Genomic DNA, 18,987 nt, shown 5'->3' on the forward strand with positions numbered 1-18,987 from the left:
CTTGCCCACGGGGCCCCTCATTTGTCCGGCACCTCTGGAGGGGCGCCCGCCTCTGCTGGGACACCCACAGCTATGATGAAGAACCACTAGGAGAACTTGCTCTTAAACGTAAAGCCAAGGCTGTCTGCTGACCAGATCCTGGTGCCTTCCAGGTCGTGGCCCAGTGATCGCATCACCTCCAGGGGCATTTGTCACCATCTGGGAGAGGGGGTGGATTTAAGCTGCCTCCATATTTGACAATGATTAGAGCAGCTGGAAGTGAGCATTTACTGTGTGGAAGGCACTTCTTAGCAGCTGGGCATGTGTATCAAATGTAATCATCATGACAATCTTATGAGGACCATTTACTGATGAAGAAACTGGTAACATGGAAGTTAAATGATGTGCCCACAGACACACAACCAGTACTGGTGACTGAACTTGAACCGGGTGGTCTGAAGTGCTGGAACATTCCACGTTACTGCCTTTTGAGGACCAGCAATGATGGGCCTGTGGTTTAGGGCATTTCTGAGGCATAAGAGAAGAGGAGGAATTCTCAGACTCACAGTTGATTATAAAAAGACTGTATTTGTATTTGGCCCCTAACGACGTGAAAACAAAATGCGGCTGGGAGTGACTGGAGAGCCTGCGGAAGGACAGTCCAGTAGCTCGGTGGCAAAGGTCACTGCAGCCACAGGCGGTGTTCTGGCCTCCCGCAGCAACAGGGCTCGAGGGTGCTAAGTCACAAGACAAAACGGACCGCAGTGTCGCGGCCCGGTGGGTCTGGTGGGATGACCGAGCGCTTCGGCCTGGGAGGTTGGGGTAAGATCAGGGCCGAGGGGAGAGCAGCGACCAAGTCTCATCGTGGCAGTGTCTTAGCACCCACAAGCCCCAACTTCTCACCCAAAGTTCCCGAGAACAAGAATCTAGGTCTGAAGTCTGCCTCTGCGTGAGTACCCCAGCACGGCGATTTTCAACTTTTTTACTGCATGACACACGTGAGCTAATTGCGAAAATTCTGCAGCACACCAGAAAATATATTTTTTGCTGATCTGACTGAAAAAATAGGTATAATTTTGATTGTTTATACCAGATGGCTATTGTTGTGTTGGCTGTTGTCATTTTTTTATACGACAGTCTAAGGGAGAAGAGGTCAGAGCCCCGAGAGTCAGGTATGGCGTGTTTTAAACATAATCTTGAGGCGCACCAGTTGAAAATCACTGCCCTAGCAGACAACGTGGGGCAATACAGTTGTTTCCTTGTCGTTTATAATCAGCTTCCAAGACTGGCTCTTGAACTAGCTGCTGCAACAGACTTTCTCACCACCTCCAAAAGGCTGGAGGGCTGGGTGGGAATGAAAGTTGTTTCTTCCAGTAAACGAAACACCATCCACATACCTAGGATACAGGCCAACACCAACTCCCTGCATCTCCGCATCACAGATGGTGAAAGCATTGCAGAGTACCTGTAAAAAAGAAAAAACAAAAACAAAGAGGGATGATCAGGATTACCAGAGTCACCTGAGACACTTCGCTGGCAAGAGAACAACATTTTCAAAACAAATTTTAGGGGCGTATTAGTAGCAGCTTTGGAAGAGATAAGATCAAGCCAAACCTGGATGCTCTTTCACTCACAGAAGAACATGCCCAGGACGCACTTTCTGTGTGAACGCGGGTGGTTAAGTACAGCGATACCAACACCCTGTAAAAAGCATCAGCCTTACATAGCACCGGGCCTCCGTATTTCGGTCTGTTCCTCTGACATCAAGTTACGTGGCTACACAACATGTTGAAAATTCAGAACCCAGATCATCTATTGTTTGAGAAGGGGACCCTTCCATGCCAGCTTTTCTTGCTGGAGCTGCCTGCGGTTTCCAAATGCTGCTGTGTATGGGACAGGGAACAAACAGCAGCCTGTCTTTAAGTCCCGGAAAGGGGGAAGTGCACCCCGAGTCTGCACTCAAGTGATGAGAGACCACAGCGAGCACTGGAAGTCACCCAGTCCAGCCGAGGCAGTTACGAGGCCCAGGGAACCCCTCACTGAGCATGTGGCGAGGTCCTCTGCCCTGGAGGGCAGGGGGAGGGCGGCAAAAGAAATACAAGATGCTAGCTCTCACTGCGCTTAAGGAACTTAAAACCCATGGAAGGCCACACAGACTCACGGAAACAGCACTGGACTTGGAACAAGAAAATGCAGGTCCTGGCCACATGTCCATGCCTCAGGCCAGTGTTGGGGACAGAGCAGTGAAACAAACAAAAAAAAAACACCCTGCCTTAATGGAGTTTAAGTTCTAGTGGGGGAGACAGATAAAACTCAGTGACAGAAACATGTCACATGCGGATCAATGCTAAGGAAGAAACAGGTAAAGGGACAGAGGACAGTGCTCAGGAAAGCTCTTAGGAGAAGGTGACATTTCAGCAGAGACCTGAAAGGGACATGTGCTTGTCTGGGTGACAGAAGTCCATGGCAGGAGGAGGAGCAAGGGCAAAGGCCCTGGGGGGGGGGGGGGATGTTCTTGGGGCAGGAGTGACAGCAGGAAGGTGAGCGCGGCCCAAGCAGAGGAGGTAAGAAGAGGGGCAGGAGAGGAGACCAGAGAGGCCGCTGGGTCACACGGGAGCTTAGGGCCACGTTTGGATTTTATGCTGAAAAGCAGAAAGCCCCGGGTTGGTTCTGAGCCAAGGGGAGAATGGATCTGACTTCCATTGTGAAAGGATCACTCTGGCCATGGTGCAGAGAATGGACTACAGGGAGACAAGGGTGGCGGCAGAGGGAATGGTTAGGGGGCCAGGGTAACAGTCCAGCAAGAGATGATGGTGGCTTGGATCCTGGTGGCAGTCCAAGTGGGGTGAAGTGGGTGGTAGCCAACAGACTTGCCGATGGGCTGCTTAAGGGGAATGGAAAGAGTCAAGGTTCAAGTTTAAGGCCTGAGCAAGAAGACTGCAGTTGCCATTTACAGAAGAGCTTTGTGCAATTCTCAGAGAAAGAGAAGCAACAGCACCCTGGTCTGTGGCTGCGGAGGGAAAATCCCAGGTCCGTGTCACAAGGCAGGACAGCGACGCCGCAGGAGGCTGGGCCACTTCTGAGCACTGCTGCCAGTTCGACGGATCCAGAGCGGAGTTCAGGCCACACAACCGGACAAGACACAGGACGGCGGGTCTCGGGTCAAAACCTGGAGCTGATGTCCTACACCAAGGCTGGACAGGGTCCTTGGCCACCACTCCTGGTGCCCACGGCACAGACAGCAACCCCGAGCCAGAAAACACACCGCTGGCACCCTGTGTCTTCCTGGCCTTTGCCAAAGGAGGTTCTTTATTAAGCCTGGGTACACATTTTTAAAAAGAAATGGCCAAAAAGAACAGGTTGGTTGCAGGGAGTTAGGAGGAGGTCCTACAGTTTTGTTTCCAAGTTACATGAAATTTGAAATGGCCCATTAGACATCCAGGCCAAGCCCGAGAAAGGGCAACTGGACTCCGGGGGGCAGAGAGGGCTGGAGACAGAAGCCCAGGACAAAACAGAGCAAAGCGCATTGGAGGAGACTGGGAGAGGCCACTGCAGACCTGAGGTGAGCCCATGGTGTACATGGGTGCGACTTGTTGTAAAGTCCCTGTAAGGAGGAAAGCAGCAACAACGAACTTCCCTAAATCAGGTTTATGTGAAAGAACTTAAAGTATAAAAAGGCCCGGAGTCCTCCAAGACTTCCCCCGCTCCAGAGAGCTCTCCTGTGAAATCTAGTGCAACCCATCAGGAGTTGGCACTGTTCCCCCGAAGTCTGATAAAACTGCAGCTTCAAACCGGGACCTAAATTGGTGCACACACACATATTTTAGACACACGCCAGTTAAACTGCTTTCAGGGGTTCTGTTTCACATTAAGTTGAAACAGTGCACTGCCCACATGTATTTGTGTGTTAAATGGATGGTAAAAATGCAGAACAAAAAAATCCTGTGTTTTCTTTTTGTAACTTTAAACTTTTAAAATGGGTATGAGTGGGGGGGCATATAAATTTTAATACATATTTTCAAAGTATAATCAGGAATTTACCTGAAGCAATCCACCAATGAAAAACCAGGTCCAAGAGATCTCAATTGCTAACTTTCAAGTCAAATGAAAATTGAAAAAAAAATTTTTTGAAGTGTGAAGCAAATTAAAGGTTTTTACCAAATGAGCTTATTCTGAAGGAAGTTTTAAAAAGGAAGCGCTGACCAGGGAAATGTCCACGTGGCTTTCTCTTCCTCCGGGAAACTCCACCCAGCCCCCAGACTTCGCTGCCTTTTACCTCTCTGTGGCAGCATTTATTATCGCCCGGGATCCTTGTTGCCCGTTTACGCGACACCGCACACAGCCAGACTGTGCAACACTCAGGAGGCGAAGACTGTTTCGGTTAGCACGGTATTTCCGTGTCCACCACAGTCGGGCGCAGGGACAGGACTAATAAACGTCTATTTCTTACAGATGGATGGTTGCGTGGGTGTGGTCCTCGGTGAGCCCTGAGGGTCATTCTCCAGAACAGGATCAGAGAAGATGCTAGAAACGAAACCCAGGTGCTGTGTAGGTGTGGAAGAGGGGAGGTGGGGCGGTGTGGCGGTGCCAGGGAGAGCAGTGAGTAGAAGTTGATCTTCCATCTCTCCGCTCCTCAGGCATCTGGTCTCTGTGAGTCCCTGCTCGTGCCTGTCCCTCCTTTCTCTCTGTTCCAGTCCAGCTTTTGTTTCACCCGCTCTCCCACCAGTCCAGTGGGCGGGATGACAATGTTACCCATCAGAAGAGCAAAAAGACTAGTTTGGTTCTCTGTTTAAAATCCCCAGAGTCTCACACATGGGGCACAAGAGAAATATCTGCAAATGAATGAGTGAATTGATATGGCCCCTTCCTGTCATTCCTCTTGCATCGTCTCCTTTTATTCCTCCCCTTCTCACCTGCTTTTTCTTTTCCTATCTTCATTATTATCAACTTGTCACCCCTCTGCTCTCCTTCCGCCCCTCTCCACAATAGAAGCGGGATGTTTTAAAGTTCTAGTTCACGAACCCCTCATTTGTTACGATTCTGAGAGGAGTGATGTGCTAGTGCTTCTGAGCCAGTGAATCAAAATTTGACTTTTTGCCTACTCCCACTTTCACTAAAAGTATTGGTTCCACTCAGCATTGCCTGAATTCAGAAAACTACCGCAGGAAATACTTGTGACATACAGAGCTGATGGCGATGGTGGATATGAGGTAGCTCTTTTTTTATTAAATGAAGGAACAGGATATAATAGTCTATAGATGCTGAAATGAATACGTGAAAAGAGTTGCTCTTTATACCAAAAAATAAAAGAATGTAAATACAACCCAGAAAAAAAAGCTTAAATATTTTTCATACTACTGTCTCTGTATAAACAATTTCTTAGGAAACTGCACAAACTGAACAGTTAGTGAGTGAATACATCACACAGAGATGGACGGAAAAGCTTATTAATGGCACTACAGCATCCTCCTTGCCCATGGTTTTGCTTTTCATGGTTTCAGTCACCTGTGGCCAACTACAACCCAAAACCATCCAATGGAGAATCCCAGAACTAAACAACCCACATGCTAAATCTTGCACCCCCCTCCCCTCCCGCTGCATCCAGCCCAGGACATGAACCCTCTCTTCACCCAGTGTCTCCGTCCTGCATGCACCGCCCACCCGCCTACCCACTGGCCACCGGGTAGCTGTCTCTGCTGTCATGTGGACTGTTTGGGCTTCTCGGTGCTCGAGTTTGGTCGCCCTTATTTCACTTCCTAACAGCCCCAAAGCACAAATGTGGTGAGGATGGCCATTCGGACACGCCACAGACAAGTCATGAAGTGCTCCTTCTAAGGGAAGAGGTGAAAGTTCTCAACTGAACAAGGATGGGGGGAAATTGCATGCTGTAGTTACTAAGACCCACAGTTAAGACCGATTCCTCTATCCATTACATTGTGAAAGGATAAGCAAACCCACGCAAGTTGTGCAGCTGCACCTCAGACTGCAAGAGTTGTGACCACGGTGTGTGGTAAGCTCTTTGCTAAGATGGAAAAGGCATTAAACGTTGTCATCGTTATGTTTGTATCAGGAAAACAGGGTGTAATAGGCTTTGGTACTGTCCGTGGTTTCGGGCATCCACTGGGGGTCTTGGAACCTACCCCCGCAGATAATGGGGGACTGCTGTATTTCAGTAAAAAAGCAATGCTTTCTAAATACTAACCTTGAGTATTACTTTTTAAATATTTCCCATGATATGATATTAAAAAGTTATGTCGACTCTTCATAATTTTTATTATGAGATGGCCAAAAACCTTTATATAACACTATAAAACTTCCCAGATGATAAAAATTTGGTGAGCTAGTACAAGGAGTCACTGAACTGCTATATTTTGTGAAAACAACTAAAGTGAAATTTAAAGTATTCTATGAACCAAGTTCTTAGGAACTGTTAGGGATTTGGTTCAGGTTCTAGGTCCAGAACCTGATACTTGGGTTCCGAGGTTAAATATTCTCCTGTAGTAATTAACACAATACACAAAGGGAATCCCTCAGAGAGTTACTTTATATTCGTGTTTAAATTTCACATTTTTTCCTCAAACTTTCTAAACTGGAAGTCTTTTATTGTAGCAGTAGATATATTGAGCCACAAGGGAAAAATCACCTCCATACTTTACCTTTTAATGGGCAAGTTGAACAGCCAAAAGAAATACAACCCGTTCAGAACAGAAGTCTACCCAATCACAGAAGAAGCCATCCACTTCCCGGCCCCTCCCCTAGTCGCTGATTTTTACAAAGTGGTCGGTCTGTGTGCAAAGAGCTTTTGCTGGCCTCTAGCCTACTTCAAAGGATGCTTTTTATTTCATATATATATGTATATGTATGTGTGTGTGTGTGTATATACATATATGTATATATATATTTGCCTATGCACACACACAAATAAAAGGGAACTCAAGTTTCTGAACATAAATACAGCGTTTCTTCAAGGACCATCTGCAACTCCTTTCTAATTTCTCTGTTTAAAGCACCAGTAGAATGTTCAGGAAACAGAACTCTGGACATTCAGGGCTCGTTAATTAGAGACACAAAAGGTAAATTTCCAAAGGGCACTCACTGCATCTAGTTCAAGCTCTGTGGACAGAAGGAAAGAAGGAGGAAGACTTGGTCAGGCATGGAAACCCAAAGGAGAGGTTTTCATACAAAATAATTGCCCCTCCCCATTTATTCCTAGAACTGATAATCCCCTATCCATCCACCTTTCGTGACTCAGATCAGCCCCCGCCCCCCCGACACCCGTTCCTCCTCTGCTCACTCACCCGCCGTCTTCCCTGGCCCCGAAGACCGAGGCTTTGCACTCTCCAACCTGGACAACCACAGAGGGAGGCCAGCTCAGGAGGGAAAAGGTGGCGTTTCCCAAATGACAAAATCACAAATCCCAGGATGCTCACAAGTGTTTCTAGAGAGCTCACAACAGTAAGGATCTGTTTCCACTTCAGTGTTTTAAAAAACCAATAAATGAAATGATTCCCACAATGTATTTTCCCTTGTCAGGAGGTATCTGGAGAGCCTGGGTGTCGTGTCAGCGAGCGGGCTTGCAGGACGAGGTGGCAAGTGACTGAGGTCCCATGGCGGCCTTGCTCAGGTGGCATTATCTGGACTTTTCCAGGGTAACTCAGTCAGAGGCTACCTCATTTGCAAACCAGTGGTTAACAATAGCAAGCAAGGATGTTGGAGGAGGAACATAAAAATGAGAACTCAATGAATTTGACTCAAGATGCTCCATACAATAACTTTTACCTGCCTGAAATTCTTACATAGCACCTCAAAACATTTCTAGTATTTAGAAAATGTTAACAAGAGAATATATGACTATATAATCTTATTTTTAGCAGATGGCATGACAATTATTAATGTCTCCACGGTGTTATTTGAAATGTACCTGCACCTAGCCAGCTAAAACCTTCTCTCTTAGCTCGTCACTTAGAAGCAGAACAAAAAATCACAACATCTAATTAGCCTGCTTCTCCCAGAGTAAATTATAAGAATGGTAAACATCACATCATGAAAGCCAGTTGCTCTCTGAGGTCCAGGCCAAAAATATTCATTTGAAAATGATGCTTTTTTTTTTTTTTGGTACAAAACTAATTCAAAGCAAACTAAACTAACTTGTTAAATGGGAAAATTAAAAATCTCTCTTTATAAACTATGAATATTATTTAAGATTTTGCAATGTATTTTACAATACAAACTAAGTAAGAAAAAAGTAATCTTACAGGAGAACAGCTCTTTATCCATCCCACTTAACAATATACGTGGAAGTGCGTTCTCTGGACCTGGCACACCAGGTACCGTCTCCAGAACGGCAACGGTGTTGGTCATGTTTCAACCGTGGCCACAAACAGTGCATGCTAGACACACAAAGTGCTCGACAATGACCTGCTGAAGCTAAAATCAATGATCAAGGCCAATATCACCAGTGAGGGAATAGCAATCACAAAATTGTGGTTCTTTTTTACATCTTTCCCAAGGTCAAACGACCAGATGTTGTTAGCAAATGAGGACTCACAGAATGAAGCCTTTTTAGACCACATGCCTGCTTTCTAAAACCTACCCACATTCTCATTTTTCCAAGGGCTTTCTTTACTCATAGCTGAACTTATTGTATATTAAACAATCACCCTTGAGAACAGAGAGCAAAACAGGAAGGACAGTGACAAATCCGCCCATTGTTCTTTCCCTGAGGATGTCACCTGGCATCTCACCTCCTTGTACGCTGACGAACAAGCCCTTACTACAGGTGTCTGTCGAACACGCACAAAGTGTGAAGCTCTGCACCGTGGTTTCCATTGTTGAGTTTTCCTCCCACACCCCATCCCGAGGCTCAGAATGACTGTGATATTCCTCAATAATTCATTACAGGATATTGTTGCAGGTTTCCCTGGAGCTGCCAGAAGCCTTTAATTTCATCTCATTACACTCCTCCCCACAAAGCTTATTATCACAATGAACTTAACTTTCGCCCACAGGTCACACTTAAAGATTCTTCTGTTTGGCCTGAATCTCTGAGAATGTTCTCTTCGTGATAATGGAGTTTCATTATTCTCTTCCCATGAAACTGGAGCCGACCCACCCCCGGGCAGCGCCAGGACGCTCTGCTGCAGTCTCCCTCAGCTCCAGCACTCGGTCCCTAACTGCAGTTTGCGGGCGGTGGGCATCCCCTGACCCAGGCTGACGTGGACACGGCGGGCTCCAGTCCTCTGGGTTTTTCCATCCGGTTAATGCAGAAAAGAATACCACGGAAAAACATTCCACATGAAAGACAAAACTGAACACTAACCAACTGCTTGATGTAATCCCCACACGAAAGAGAAATTCAAGTGTGAGCTGAGGTTGCCCTCGCTACACAGAAATTCAGGTGACTGGTCCTTCCGGGAGAAATTTTGGCAGGAGAGCGTTTGTCATCCTGATCACACGTGACATCCCGGGGAGTGAAATCCCAGAAGCCTAGATTCCACATCCTAGTAGGTCAGGCGTGCACGCCTCCCCCACACGCTGCCTGGGCCGGCACGAGTGTGTTCCGGGGACTCGCACTGGGGCTGTCCCTAGCGGGCAGTGGCAGGAGATGAGGGAGTCCTCTTGGGTCAGTCCTTCCGTGGTTGCTCCTGCCTGCCCCACCCCTGGGCACTGCCCGAGGACCCACGCAGGCAGCAGCCAAAGGAGGAAGAACACCGGCCAAAGTAGAGGGAATGACAACTCTCACTATACAGCCCAGAGGCTGCAAGAAATGAGGCTCTGGGGTTGGGTAGTCCCTCTTGTGATCTGTCAGCGTGCATTCCTTCCTTTTCGGAGACAGGGCAGGAAGCGAGAGAGAAAAGGGATCACCACCTCAAGGCTCCATCCCCACCCCACCCAGCCCTCTCTAGGACACTCACAATCAGCCCTTCCCCGCTTGCTCAGCCGCTCTCACATACGGCAGACAGCCAGGTATGCAAAGCAGACTGCTGGGACGTCCGTGCAAGGACACAGGTGAGTCATCTGTCCTCTCTTCTGGCACCATTTAAATTCATCATCACGGGGACTGTATCAATGGTTGCTATTCCCAGCCCCTGTCCTGACCAGAATCCTGAGTTGGAGACTACATAGAACTCCAGCACACTACAGAGGTTCGTGAGGGAGGCCCCTCGGCCTGCTCAGAGTTCATCATATGTGAACAGAGGAGGACATCTGTAACAACAGATTAAACACATCCTTTATTTTGGAATCTGCCCTGCTGACAGTACACTCTGACCAGCTCTTCCTGGGACTCCTGAATAAGGAAGCAATGCAGAGGCATGGTCTTTAAAGAGACAGCCAAGCGCTGGCCTGTAGGGAGAGGCTGGTGGCTGAGAGTGGACCTGGTCCCAACCGAGTCTTCCAGTCTCTTCTCCAGCGCCTGCCCTCTCGTGCTGCCCTCTGAGGTGTCCACTGTCCACAGCTCCCTGTCTCTGCAGGGTGGGCCAGTCCTCTGCCGAGACTGCCCCTCCCTTTTCATCTACTGAGCTCCCACTCGTCTCCCACGGGGGCCCTTGGACTTGCCCCGCGGGGGGGCGGGAGACTCTCCGGCTGGTGGCACTGTAGTGCCTGTCCACACACCCGCTCCCACATCCGGGTACTCCTTCCTGTCTGAGTTCCGAGAGGGCAAAAACTCTCCTCTTTTCCCCCCATGGCTCCGACTGGTCTGACACACTGAGTGCGCTCGGAAAATGCTTGCAGAACGAGTGACTGTGGACTGAGTGTATTTAATATCGGTGACTTTGTTAGCCTTGGGACTTCTACATAGAACTGTTAATTAACAAAGGCAATTGTCGTTATGAAGCAATCATGAATAAATAAATAAAAGTTCTCTTGATGATCTTCTCTCTCTCCCTCCGTTCTCTCTCCCCCCTCTCCGTTCCTTCCTGCAACACACACACACTCACTCAGAACCCTGCCGACCAGGGTGTGGAGCCAGACAAGGGTCACGGGGAGAACCCCACCCTCGGCAACCCGGAGACCAGCACGCACTCGAGCTGTCCGGGTGGCCAGCAGGGGGTCGTTAGCTCGGCGGGGGTGGGTCAGGGAAGGCCCCTGAAGAGACCCCACTTCCCGCCAAAGGAGGAACCTGGAACCTGGAATCCCAAGTTTAGCTCAAACTTATTCTGTATGTGAAGTGTGAGAAGATACTGACTTAATTATAGATTCCAACAATGTTCCTCCTTAGACTGAAGGAAACTGGCATCGGCTTAATACCTGGACAGACCACACTGACTGTCACAGTTGACGGTGGTGACCTCTGACAACAGCGGACACTGCAGACTGAGCACTGGGAATTTAAAGGAGCTGGGACACAGGGTCGCACCACAGCACGTGGAACAAAACACCCACTGCGTTCCTTCCTCGGTTTAAAGAGACTTACGAACCTCGGACATGCGTCCCGTTCTCTTCCATGTCGTTGGGCGTGGAGAAGAGGAAGACTGCACAGCAGTATTCGAGACTAAAGGGCCACGGTTTAATTTTTCTCCAAAGAACCAGAAAGGAGATACGAGAAGGGTCAAATGCAAGTGATGGTGACCCTGAAGAGGGGCCGCCCGAGAAGTGGTGGCCTCCAGACGCTGTGAGTGATGCAGACACCGGCCCGCGGTGTCCACGTCATTCTGGAGGAAATGAGACATTCACACGGACTACCACGTCTGGTGGAGGAAAAGGGACAGCATGGCTTTTCTCTCAAGGGGAGCAAAAGCCTTGGCCCTTGCCGTGACCAGCGTTTATTGGGTTTCTCAGCACATGACATGGGCGTGGGTCCTGTGCATCTCTGAGTGGGAGCTGGGCCCATGCCACGCAGAACGGTCTCCTACGTGGGAGCCCACCTGCCCAGGCCACCTGGAAAAGGCCACACCGTGAAACTCGCTGTCTTCTACAAAGCACAGCCCTCACGAAACTCAAATGTACCTCCTGAGAGGAACACCTGACATGTCTATGGGCGACATTTTGAAGCACTTTTCACTCTTTTACCTTCCGGTCCTCCACCCCCCACAAGGGAGCCACGAGTACAGTGTTGTTACTTTAAGGACGAGGAAGGGAAGGCCAGGAGACATCAACACATGATCCTAAGGCGACATGTCCACCTGCTCTCCCACGTCACCACAACTCGGCTTGTCACAATGGCCTTCTCGGTAGACAACTCGGTTCTCAAGGACCGAGACATAGGACAGACTGGGCAAGGGGGTTCAGGTGAAAGGCAAGGTCAGAAACACCGCGACACGCTCCAGGGCCTTCGGAAACAGAGACCCAGCCATTCGTTTATGGAGGGCCTATTATATACAAGGCGCAGGGCTAAACACTAGGAAGGAAGGAGGAAAAACTGACCTTTTTATTTTGCCTAGCGACCTAAATGAGATAGAGTATAAAAGATGTCATGTTTCCCTCTAATTCTGATAAATGTTAGCCTCCTTTGGCCCAAGATGATTTTTCCTTTGGGCTGTATTTCTCTGTAAGTCACTCTGTCAAGACCCGGGTTGCGATAATGCAGGGCGGCACCCCAATCCGTCAGATCAGCTTGGAAACTCCCGAGTCTGCCGCGCTGCCACGGCTCTGGGAGGTGCACTGGCCCCCGAACCCTCTGAACAGTCGCTCGGAGGATGGCGGGGGGTTGCGGAGGACCAGCTAGGAGGTGTGAACGCCTTTGAACTTCCCACTCACTCCTCGTCCAGCCGCAGTCAGCCGCCATTCCCAAACTGGGGCCGCCCCAGTGTGGGCTGGAAGGTTCCATCGGCTACAGAAGAGCCAGTGGCTAAAGGGAGAGGGAGAGAATGAAGTCGTGACACCTTGTCGTGGGACTGTCGCAGCCCTTGTGGGGACTCGTACACGGAACCATCAAAGACAGAACTGGAAAGAACCCTCCCACCCCAGCCCCCCAAAATAAAGTGATGGTTTCCCTGGTTCTGTGGATGCCTTCTGCGTTCCCACTGGGTCACATCTGAAAACATCAGGGGACCAGCATTTTTATGTGAGGCGAAATGGGCTCAGTTATGGATGTGCCTCCATTTCTACACTGTACGCCAATTAGTTGTGATTAGGAAGACCCCCAGAAACAAAGGACCAGAACTGACCGGAAAGCTGTAAACCGTCCAAATTGTGAATATTTAATGATACTACATGCGGCCTTGGAATGGCTGCTGGCACACAGGGAGCTTAATCAACAGCCGTAAAATCACTATTACGACCACAGTTCATCCAGTGTCGGGCACACTCGGGAAGCAGGAGATGCACCGTCATGTCACGTACCAACGGGAGCACCATGAGCAAACTACATCAGGACATCGGTTGCACGACAGCTCCCAACGTCAGAGACGTAAAACTGTGGACAAACACGCACCTGGAAGTCAATGCAATACAGTATCGCTATGGTTACCTGCAGGCTCCTGGAAGAACGTCTGTCGTGAGCTACGTGCCATGTGTCTGAGTTCAAAATGTTGTGTCGCCAGGGCCACATTAGGCCCCGAGCTTCAGACCACCCACCTCCCCCTGCCCCCCGTCTCTTAGAACCTCTTCTGCTAAACAGATTGGGCCGCTCCCCCAGACTCTGGGCATTCGCTACCACCCGAAGGTCTTTGTTTCCACCAGGCTCTGCAGCCGCTGTCAGAAGAACAGACCGTCGTAAGTCACTCGAAACCCCAACTGCAGCCCTGGCTGGATGAGAGGTGTGCTGCCTGTGCCAAGCCCACGGCCTTGCCAAGTTCGGCTATCCTCTGGAGGTGACTTAATGCGCAGAAATGTTCCCAACATCTTCTTTCAATAGTGAGTTAAGCAGTGTAATTTCCCTTGGAATGGAATTTAAATTACTTTAAAACCCAAGCTCACATGGTTTTTTTCCCCACCTACCACATGGCCCAGTGAAAGCACTGGTGAGGAGAGTGTGGGGAGAAAGGCTGCGAGTACAATTCAAACTCATTTACTGTCAGCGTGACGCGCCTCAGAGGGCTATGTCTCATCGAGAGCATGGGCTACAGACCACCGAACACAGAAGGGAGCTAGAGGGAGAGATTAGAGACACGTGCAGAAACTATGCAGGCACTGGAGAAAAGCAGTCACGCTGTTTCTGCATTGCACTCCAAAGACGGGGCGATCTTCTGAACCCCAGCCGGAGCTCAGTGGCCAAGAGCCCACTGTGTTCCTCGTTTATGCAAATTCCTGGTAGGGCATTATCCACACAATGGTCATCTGATAGGGACGCACACGAGCTATTTTTCTCAGCTGTAGACAAGTCCTAACAGTGACAAGTCAGAGTCTGCTGCGCGTGGTCTGGCCATTCCAACCCACTGCTTCCTGGCACTGCCCTTCCTGACGGCCACTCTCACTAACGTCTCCCCGAAAAAGGAACACCCGAACCCTTCCTGATTTGTGCGAGTCCACAGCCACCCCACTGCTCACTACCACACACAGTCAAGCTTTGCTTCTCGTGGGTTACACACTTGTTATTTCGAGTAAAAAAATGAAATTCCAAATGATTCTCTTTGCCTCCAGCCTGATTTTGCTCATCCTCTGTCCTCATTTCCTACAACATCTAAATGCAAAACAGAACATACTCGCTACAGGAATCAGACTTTGATAATTACAGCAAGCATAACCGAATTTGCATATGTGAGGTTTCCAATTTTAAGTTCAGGGACAATAAAAAGCACAACAGTCCAAATAAGAATTCATCTGCTGTTTCTGAAAACAAAAGTGTACATTATCAATGGAATGTTGGTTTCACAGACAATAACACAGAAACGCCCCTAAATAAAGATGACTATTGTAAAGCCTACTTGAAAGGGAAGAGCAAACCAAAGCATTGTCAATAAAAGATCTCCCTACAACACTGACACATGGGTAACTTTGGGAAACGGAGCAGGAATCAAAGAGAAAAAACGAGGCATAAAAAGCCAAGGTTACGGGAACAATGAGTTGACAACAAAAATGTTACAAAGCCCCACGAGGAACAGAAGTTTGAGAATCACTGACTGTCACTAGGTATGTGGATTGCTGTGAAGGACAAGAAAAGAGGGACAAGAGCAGGAAAACATGCAATGGCTTTGCATGGCTGCCCGATGACGGTTCCGGCCAGCGCATCACAAAGGCGACCTTCAGAGGCAGAGGGCGGGACGGGGTGAGTGGGGAGAGCGCTGGCTCCTGGGCCCCACGGTCCCCGTTGCTCTAAGCAGTCTAACTGGGGAAGGTTGCACTGCCAGCTCTCCAGGTGCTCCCGTTGATGGCCAGTGAAAGGCACCCCTCTTCCACCCACTGCAAGCTGACACGCCACGCTTCACCGCATGGTGCAGACAGACCCAGGCTCTGCTGAGCTCAAGGCAGGTAGGAGCGGGCCACGCGCTGCAGCGGAGAGATGTGACAGCGCCTTCCAGGACAATGAGCCTGAACTTCCCAGATGCCCTCGACTGCGTGCAGGGTGTCGTGCCCCAACAAAAGCCTCAGGATGCATCCAGCCACCTGCACTTACTCAGGCCAGGGTCAGAGTGAAGACTAAGCAGCTTCAGCTTTAGGAACACGCGGGGTTGCTCCCACACAGGCGGTCATCAGCCGTAGCAGGTAGCAATTAGAGGTTAAGCAGGAGGCCGTAGGAATCTAAAACAAAGGAGCTCGGTAGGCATGGAATCACGAGATCCCCGAACATCCCAGAAAGTGATCGAACAAACACCCGTGGGTAAGGTGGTGTGGCTTCCTCACAGAGGAATTCAAGATAACTACACATCTTCCATCATAACAAACTATTACCAATATATCAGGGGGAAAAAAGCAAACTGAGATTCTGTCTTTTTTCTTCCATAATTAAGTTTACCTCGTTAGGAAACCTGCCTGCACATTGGCACACTGGACTCCAACACACAGAAATCTTTAAATTAACTAAAAATATTTTTCAGGATATTACTCTGAAGAGAGAAGGTAAGGAAAGCAAATCTCAAGAGGAAAAAAAAACCCCACAAGCTTACAATTTGGGTTCAAGTTTTCTAACATGGACAGAAACAGGAACGCCCTGCTTACACTTCCCGAAGCCATTCGCCGATTAGTCCGGCCTGCTCCCCCAGCGCTGCGCCTCACGAACTCGGCCTGCGAGTCCGACACCCAGGAAGGAGCAAACCTTTAGTGACGCGTCCTTACTGAAGCATAACAGAACTTCAGAGAGGTCTTCAACACTGATTTTTGTCGAAACGATAAACGGATTTTCTGTTCAACTTTTCGGAACATGATAATCCTCTTTACCCTGAATAACTAAAAATAAAATAGCTAATAGATGTAATATTTTAAGGAAAAAGAAACCGACATGTAGTAATCAGGTACTTTTACATGTTAGCTCACTGATGCAATCAAGTCGCAGATAAGTGGTCCATGTCCTGATAAATGAACACTTGAATTAGAAAAAGTATGTTTCTCCTTAGTCTTTATATAGTATGCCCTGGTATAAATGTTTGTAGAGGTCAAAGTGTTTGTAGGGTGTTTGTAGTGTTTGTAGTGTTTGTACTCCTTCCCAGAGAAGTGTTTTAGAGATGCTAGCTAACATGCAGTTGGTAACTCCTGTGCTGAGTTGCTTACTGCATGGTAATAATCAATCAAAGATGCTTGTCAAGATGAGACCGATGCAGGAGTCCACGTAGAACCCAGGCAAAAAGGGAAGCTACATAAAGGGGCAGATCATCCCCAATTCCATCACCCATCAGGCCCCATCTCTGTGTCACCCCTGACATTCACCCCTTTCTCTCCGTTTCCACCGCTGCTCCCTGAGCCCTTCATGATCTGCCCCGCCCCCGCCGCCCTCCCCATCTCTCTCCAACCCGGTCTTCAAACTGCCATCAGACAGAGAGAAATATGAGGTCCACCCAGTGGCTGCTAAAGACAAAATTCTTCCACCTGACAGTAAAGAGTGTCTACCCTCGGCCCCGAACGGGTGGCTCAGTTGGTTGCAGCGCCACCCCTGCCCCCAGAAGTGGCAGGTCCCATCTTTGGTCAGAGCACACACCTAGTGGGGGGCATTCGGGAGGCCACCCATCGATGTCTCTCTCTCTCTCAAATCAATGAACTATCCTCAGCGAGGGCTTTTTAAAAAGAGAATGTCTACCCTCACCCTGCCCTTCCGCGGCACCACACACCCCCGTACACGTCACTTCCCCCGCCTCCCCGCCGCTCCTCAGGCACGCCCTCGGCTCGTGGGGTCTCCGCTCTCTGCTCACAGCGCTCCCTCTTAAAAAGACACTCCGATCGCTACCCACGTTCCTTACAGTTGTATTCACCCTTCCATATCCAGCCATAATGACGCCCCTTTCAAGAAGCTCTTCTATTCATCTTGCTTCTATAAACTCTCATAGTGCTTCATTCATACCTAATATACCCACATTCTACTTGGAATTGAGGCTAATTATATAAAAATCAATCTCTGCCACGAGACTGGAACAACTGAACATCACTGACTCACATGTCCTGAGCACTTCTGACATTTATATGCTTACAGGTCATTTGTTTTTCAAAAATCCACAAAGCCCCTGAGGTCATGATCCATATCTTGCTTTTAAAATGTTTAAGAAATTAACTATACATTTATAATATAAATATAATACTTAATGTATATTGTACATGATAATATTCATAGTGTGTGTCAAGGCTCCATTTACCTACCATCCACCAAATAAACAGAAATCACGTGCCCCTTTGAGTACCAGTCAAACAATACAATACACACTGTGCTCCCTCCCCTCCCATCCGCTCTCCATCTTGCTGGGGTGACTACTATCTTCATTTTGTGTTTCTTATTCCCTCGTTCTTATGATAGTCTTATCCCAGATGCATGTATTCCTAAACAACATATTGTTTAGTTCTGAATGCCTCTGGTTTCTTACAAATGGAATCAAACTATATTTACTATTGCAAATCGTTCGTGTTTATTTTTGTTCTTCCTTTCTGGCTTGACAATATGTCCCTAAGATGCACATGTGCTGAGGCTCGTCGCTGCAGTTCACTCGTTTTTCACTACCCGAGAGAACCTCCTGCAAACGAGCTCCGGGAGGCAGGCGGGAGGAGAGCGTGCACAGTGACCTTGTTTGTAAATAAACGGAAGAAACTGCGAATGACCCGAAACGTTCATTACCAGCTGGCTACTGATCAAACCATGGTATTTTCTGTGTTTGTACCTACTACTGTATCTGACACGTAGTAGGCCCACCATACATATTTTTTTGGATAAATGGACTTCAGGAAAAAAGTGTAGGTGATTCATCACTGCCCCCCCCACCCCCCAGCCCAGCATGTGCACAGATGCTCGGCCAATATCTGGGACATTTACTCACAAAGCCACGCGAGCCCCTAAGGCTGGCAGCGGACCGACACTCAGGTGAACTGGCAACTCAGATCGTCTGAGTCGAGACAAGTGAGGGAACCAACCACGACTGTGATGCGGGGGTATCTCCCACCAGCTAGGCCGGCAGAGCGCTATCTCTGACGGCATCAATTCTACCTCCTTCCTTCTGAGTGCCTGTAAACCACTTCAGTTCACAAGAATCCACCCTCTCTCTGCCTGTACCCCTCTCCCTCCCCCTCCTCTCCTCCTCCACCTTCCGTGTTACCCCCACTCTTCTCGATGTGAGTCTGCCCGGGACACCTGGGAAGGCTCCCCGGTCAGTGGTAGGAAGTGACAGTTTGATCCCCTTCTCTGCCTACCCATCTCCACCCTGGCCAGTGACGCCGGCATTCTGCAGAGCAGCGCGTGTATCCCACTGTGTCCGCGCTTTGAACCCTGCACACCCATCTTCAGGCAGCAGAGCCACCCTGCTCACCGCCTTTTTAACACACGGGATGTCAGCTCCTCAGCAGAACCAAGTCCCCGGGACGCGGATCAGCCTCCCGGCGTGCTATCAGTCGATTTCCCATCTTCCAGAAATAGAAACGAGTCCGCAAGATAACGCTGTGGGTGAGGATGTGGGGGAAGACGAATCGCACCAAGCCAGATGAGTGCGTGTTTATCTG

The 18,987-nt window shown here is 48.9% G+C and overlaps 1 protein-coding gene across 4 annotated transcripts in view; it reads right to left on the reverse strand.

Annotated features, from left to right (window-relative positions):
- SMYD3 (SET and MYND domain containing 3) overlaps positions 1–18,987 on the reverse strand; it is a 446,241-nt gene that overhangs the window by 113,835 nt on the left and 313,419 nt on the right. For all 4 annotated transcript variants that reach the window (XM_045861300.1, XM_045861306.1, XM_045861322.1 and 1 more), the window contains one exon: positions 1,377–1,444. In XM_045861300.1, the coding sequence (XP_045717256.1) occupies positions 1,377–1,444 (68 nt within the window). The remainder of the gene's footprint in view (positions 1–1,376; positions 1,445–18,987) is intronic.

This window comes from Phyllostomus hastatus, unplaced genomic scaffold, assembly GCF_019186645.2.
Source record: "Phyllostomus hastatus isolate PE091 unplaced genomic scaffold, TTU_PhHast_1.1 phas_contig_148, whole genome shotgun sequence".
Taxonomy (NCBI): domain Eukaryota; kingdom Metazoa; phylum Chordata; class Mammalia; order Chiroptera; family Phyllostomidae; genus Phyllostomus; species Phyllostomus hastatus.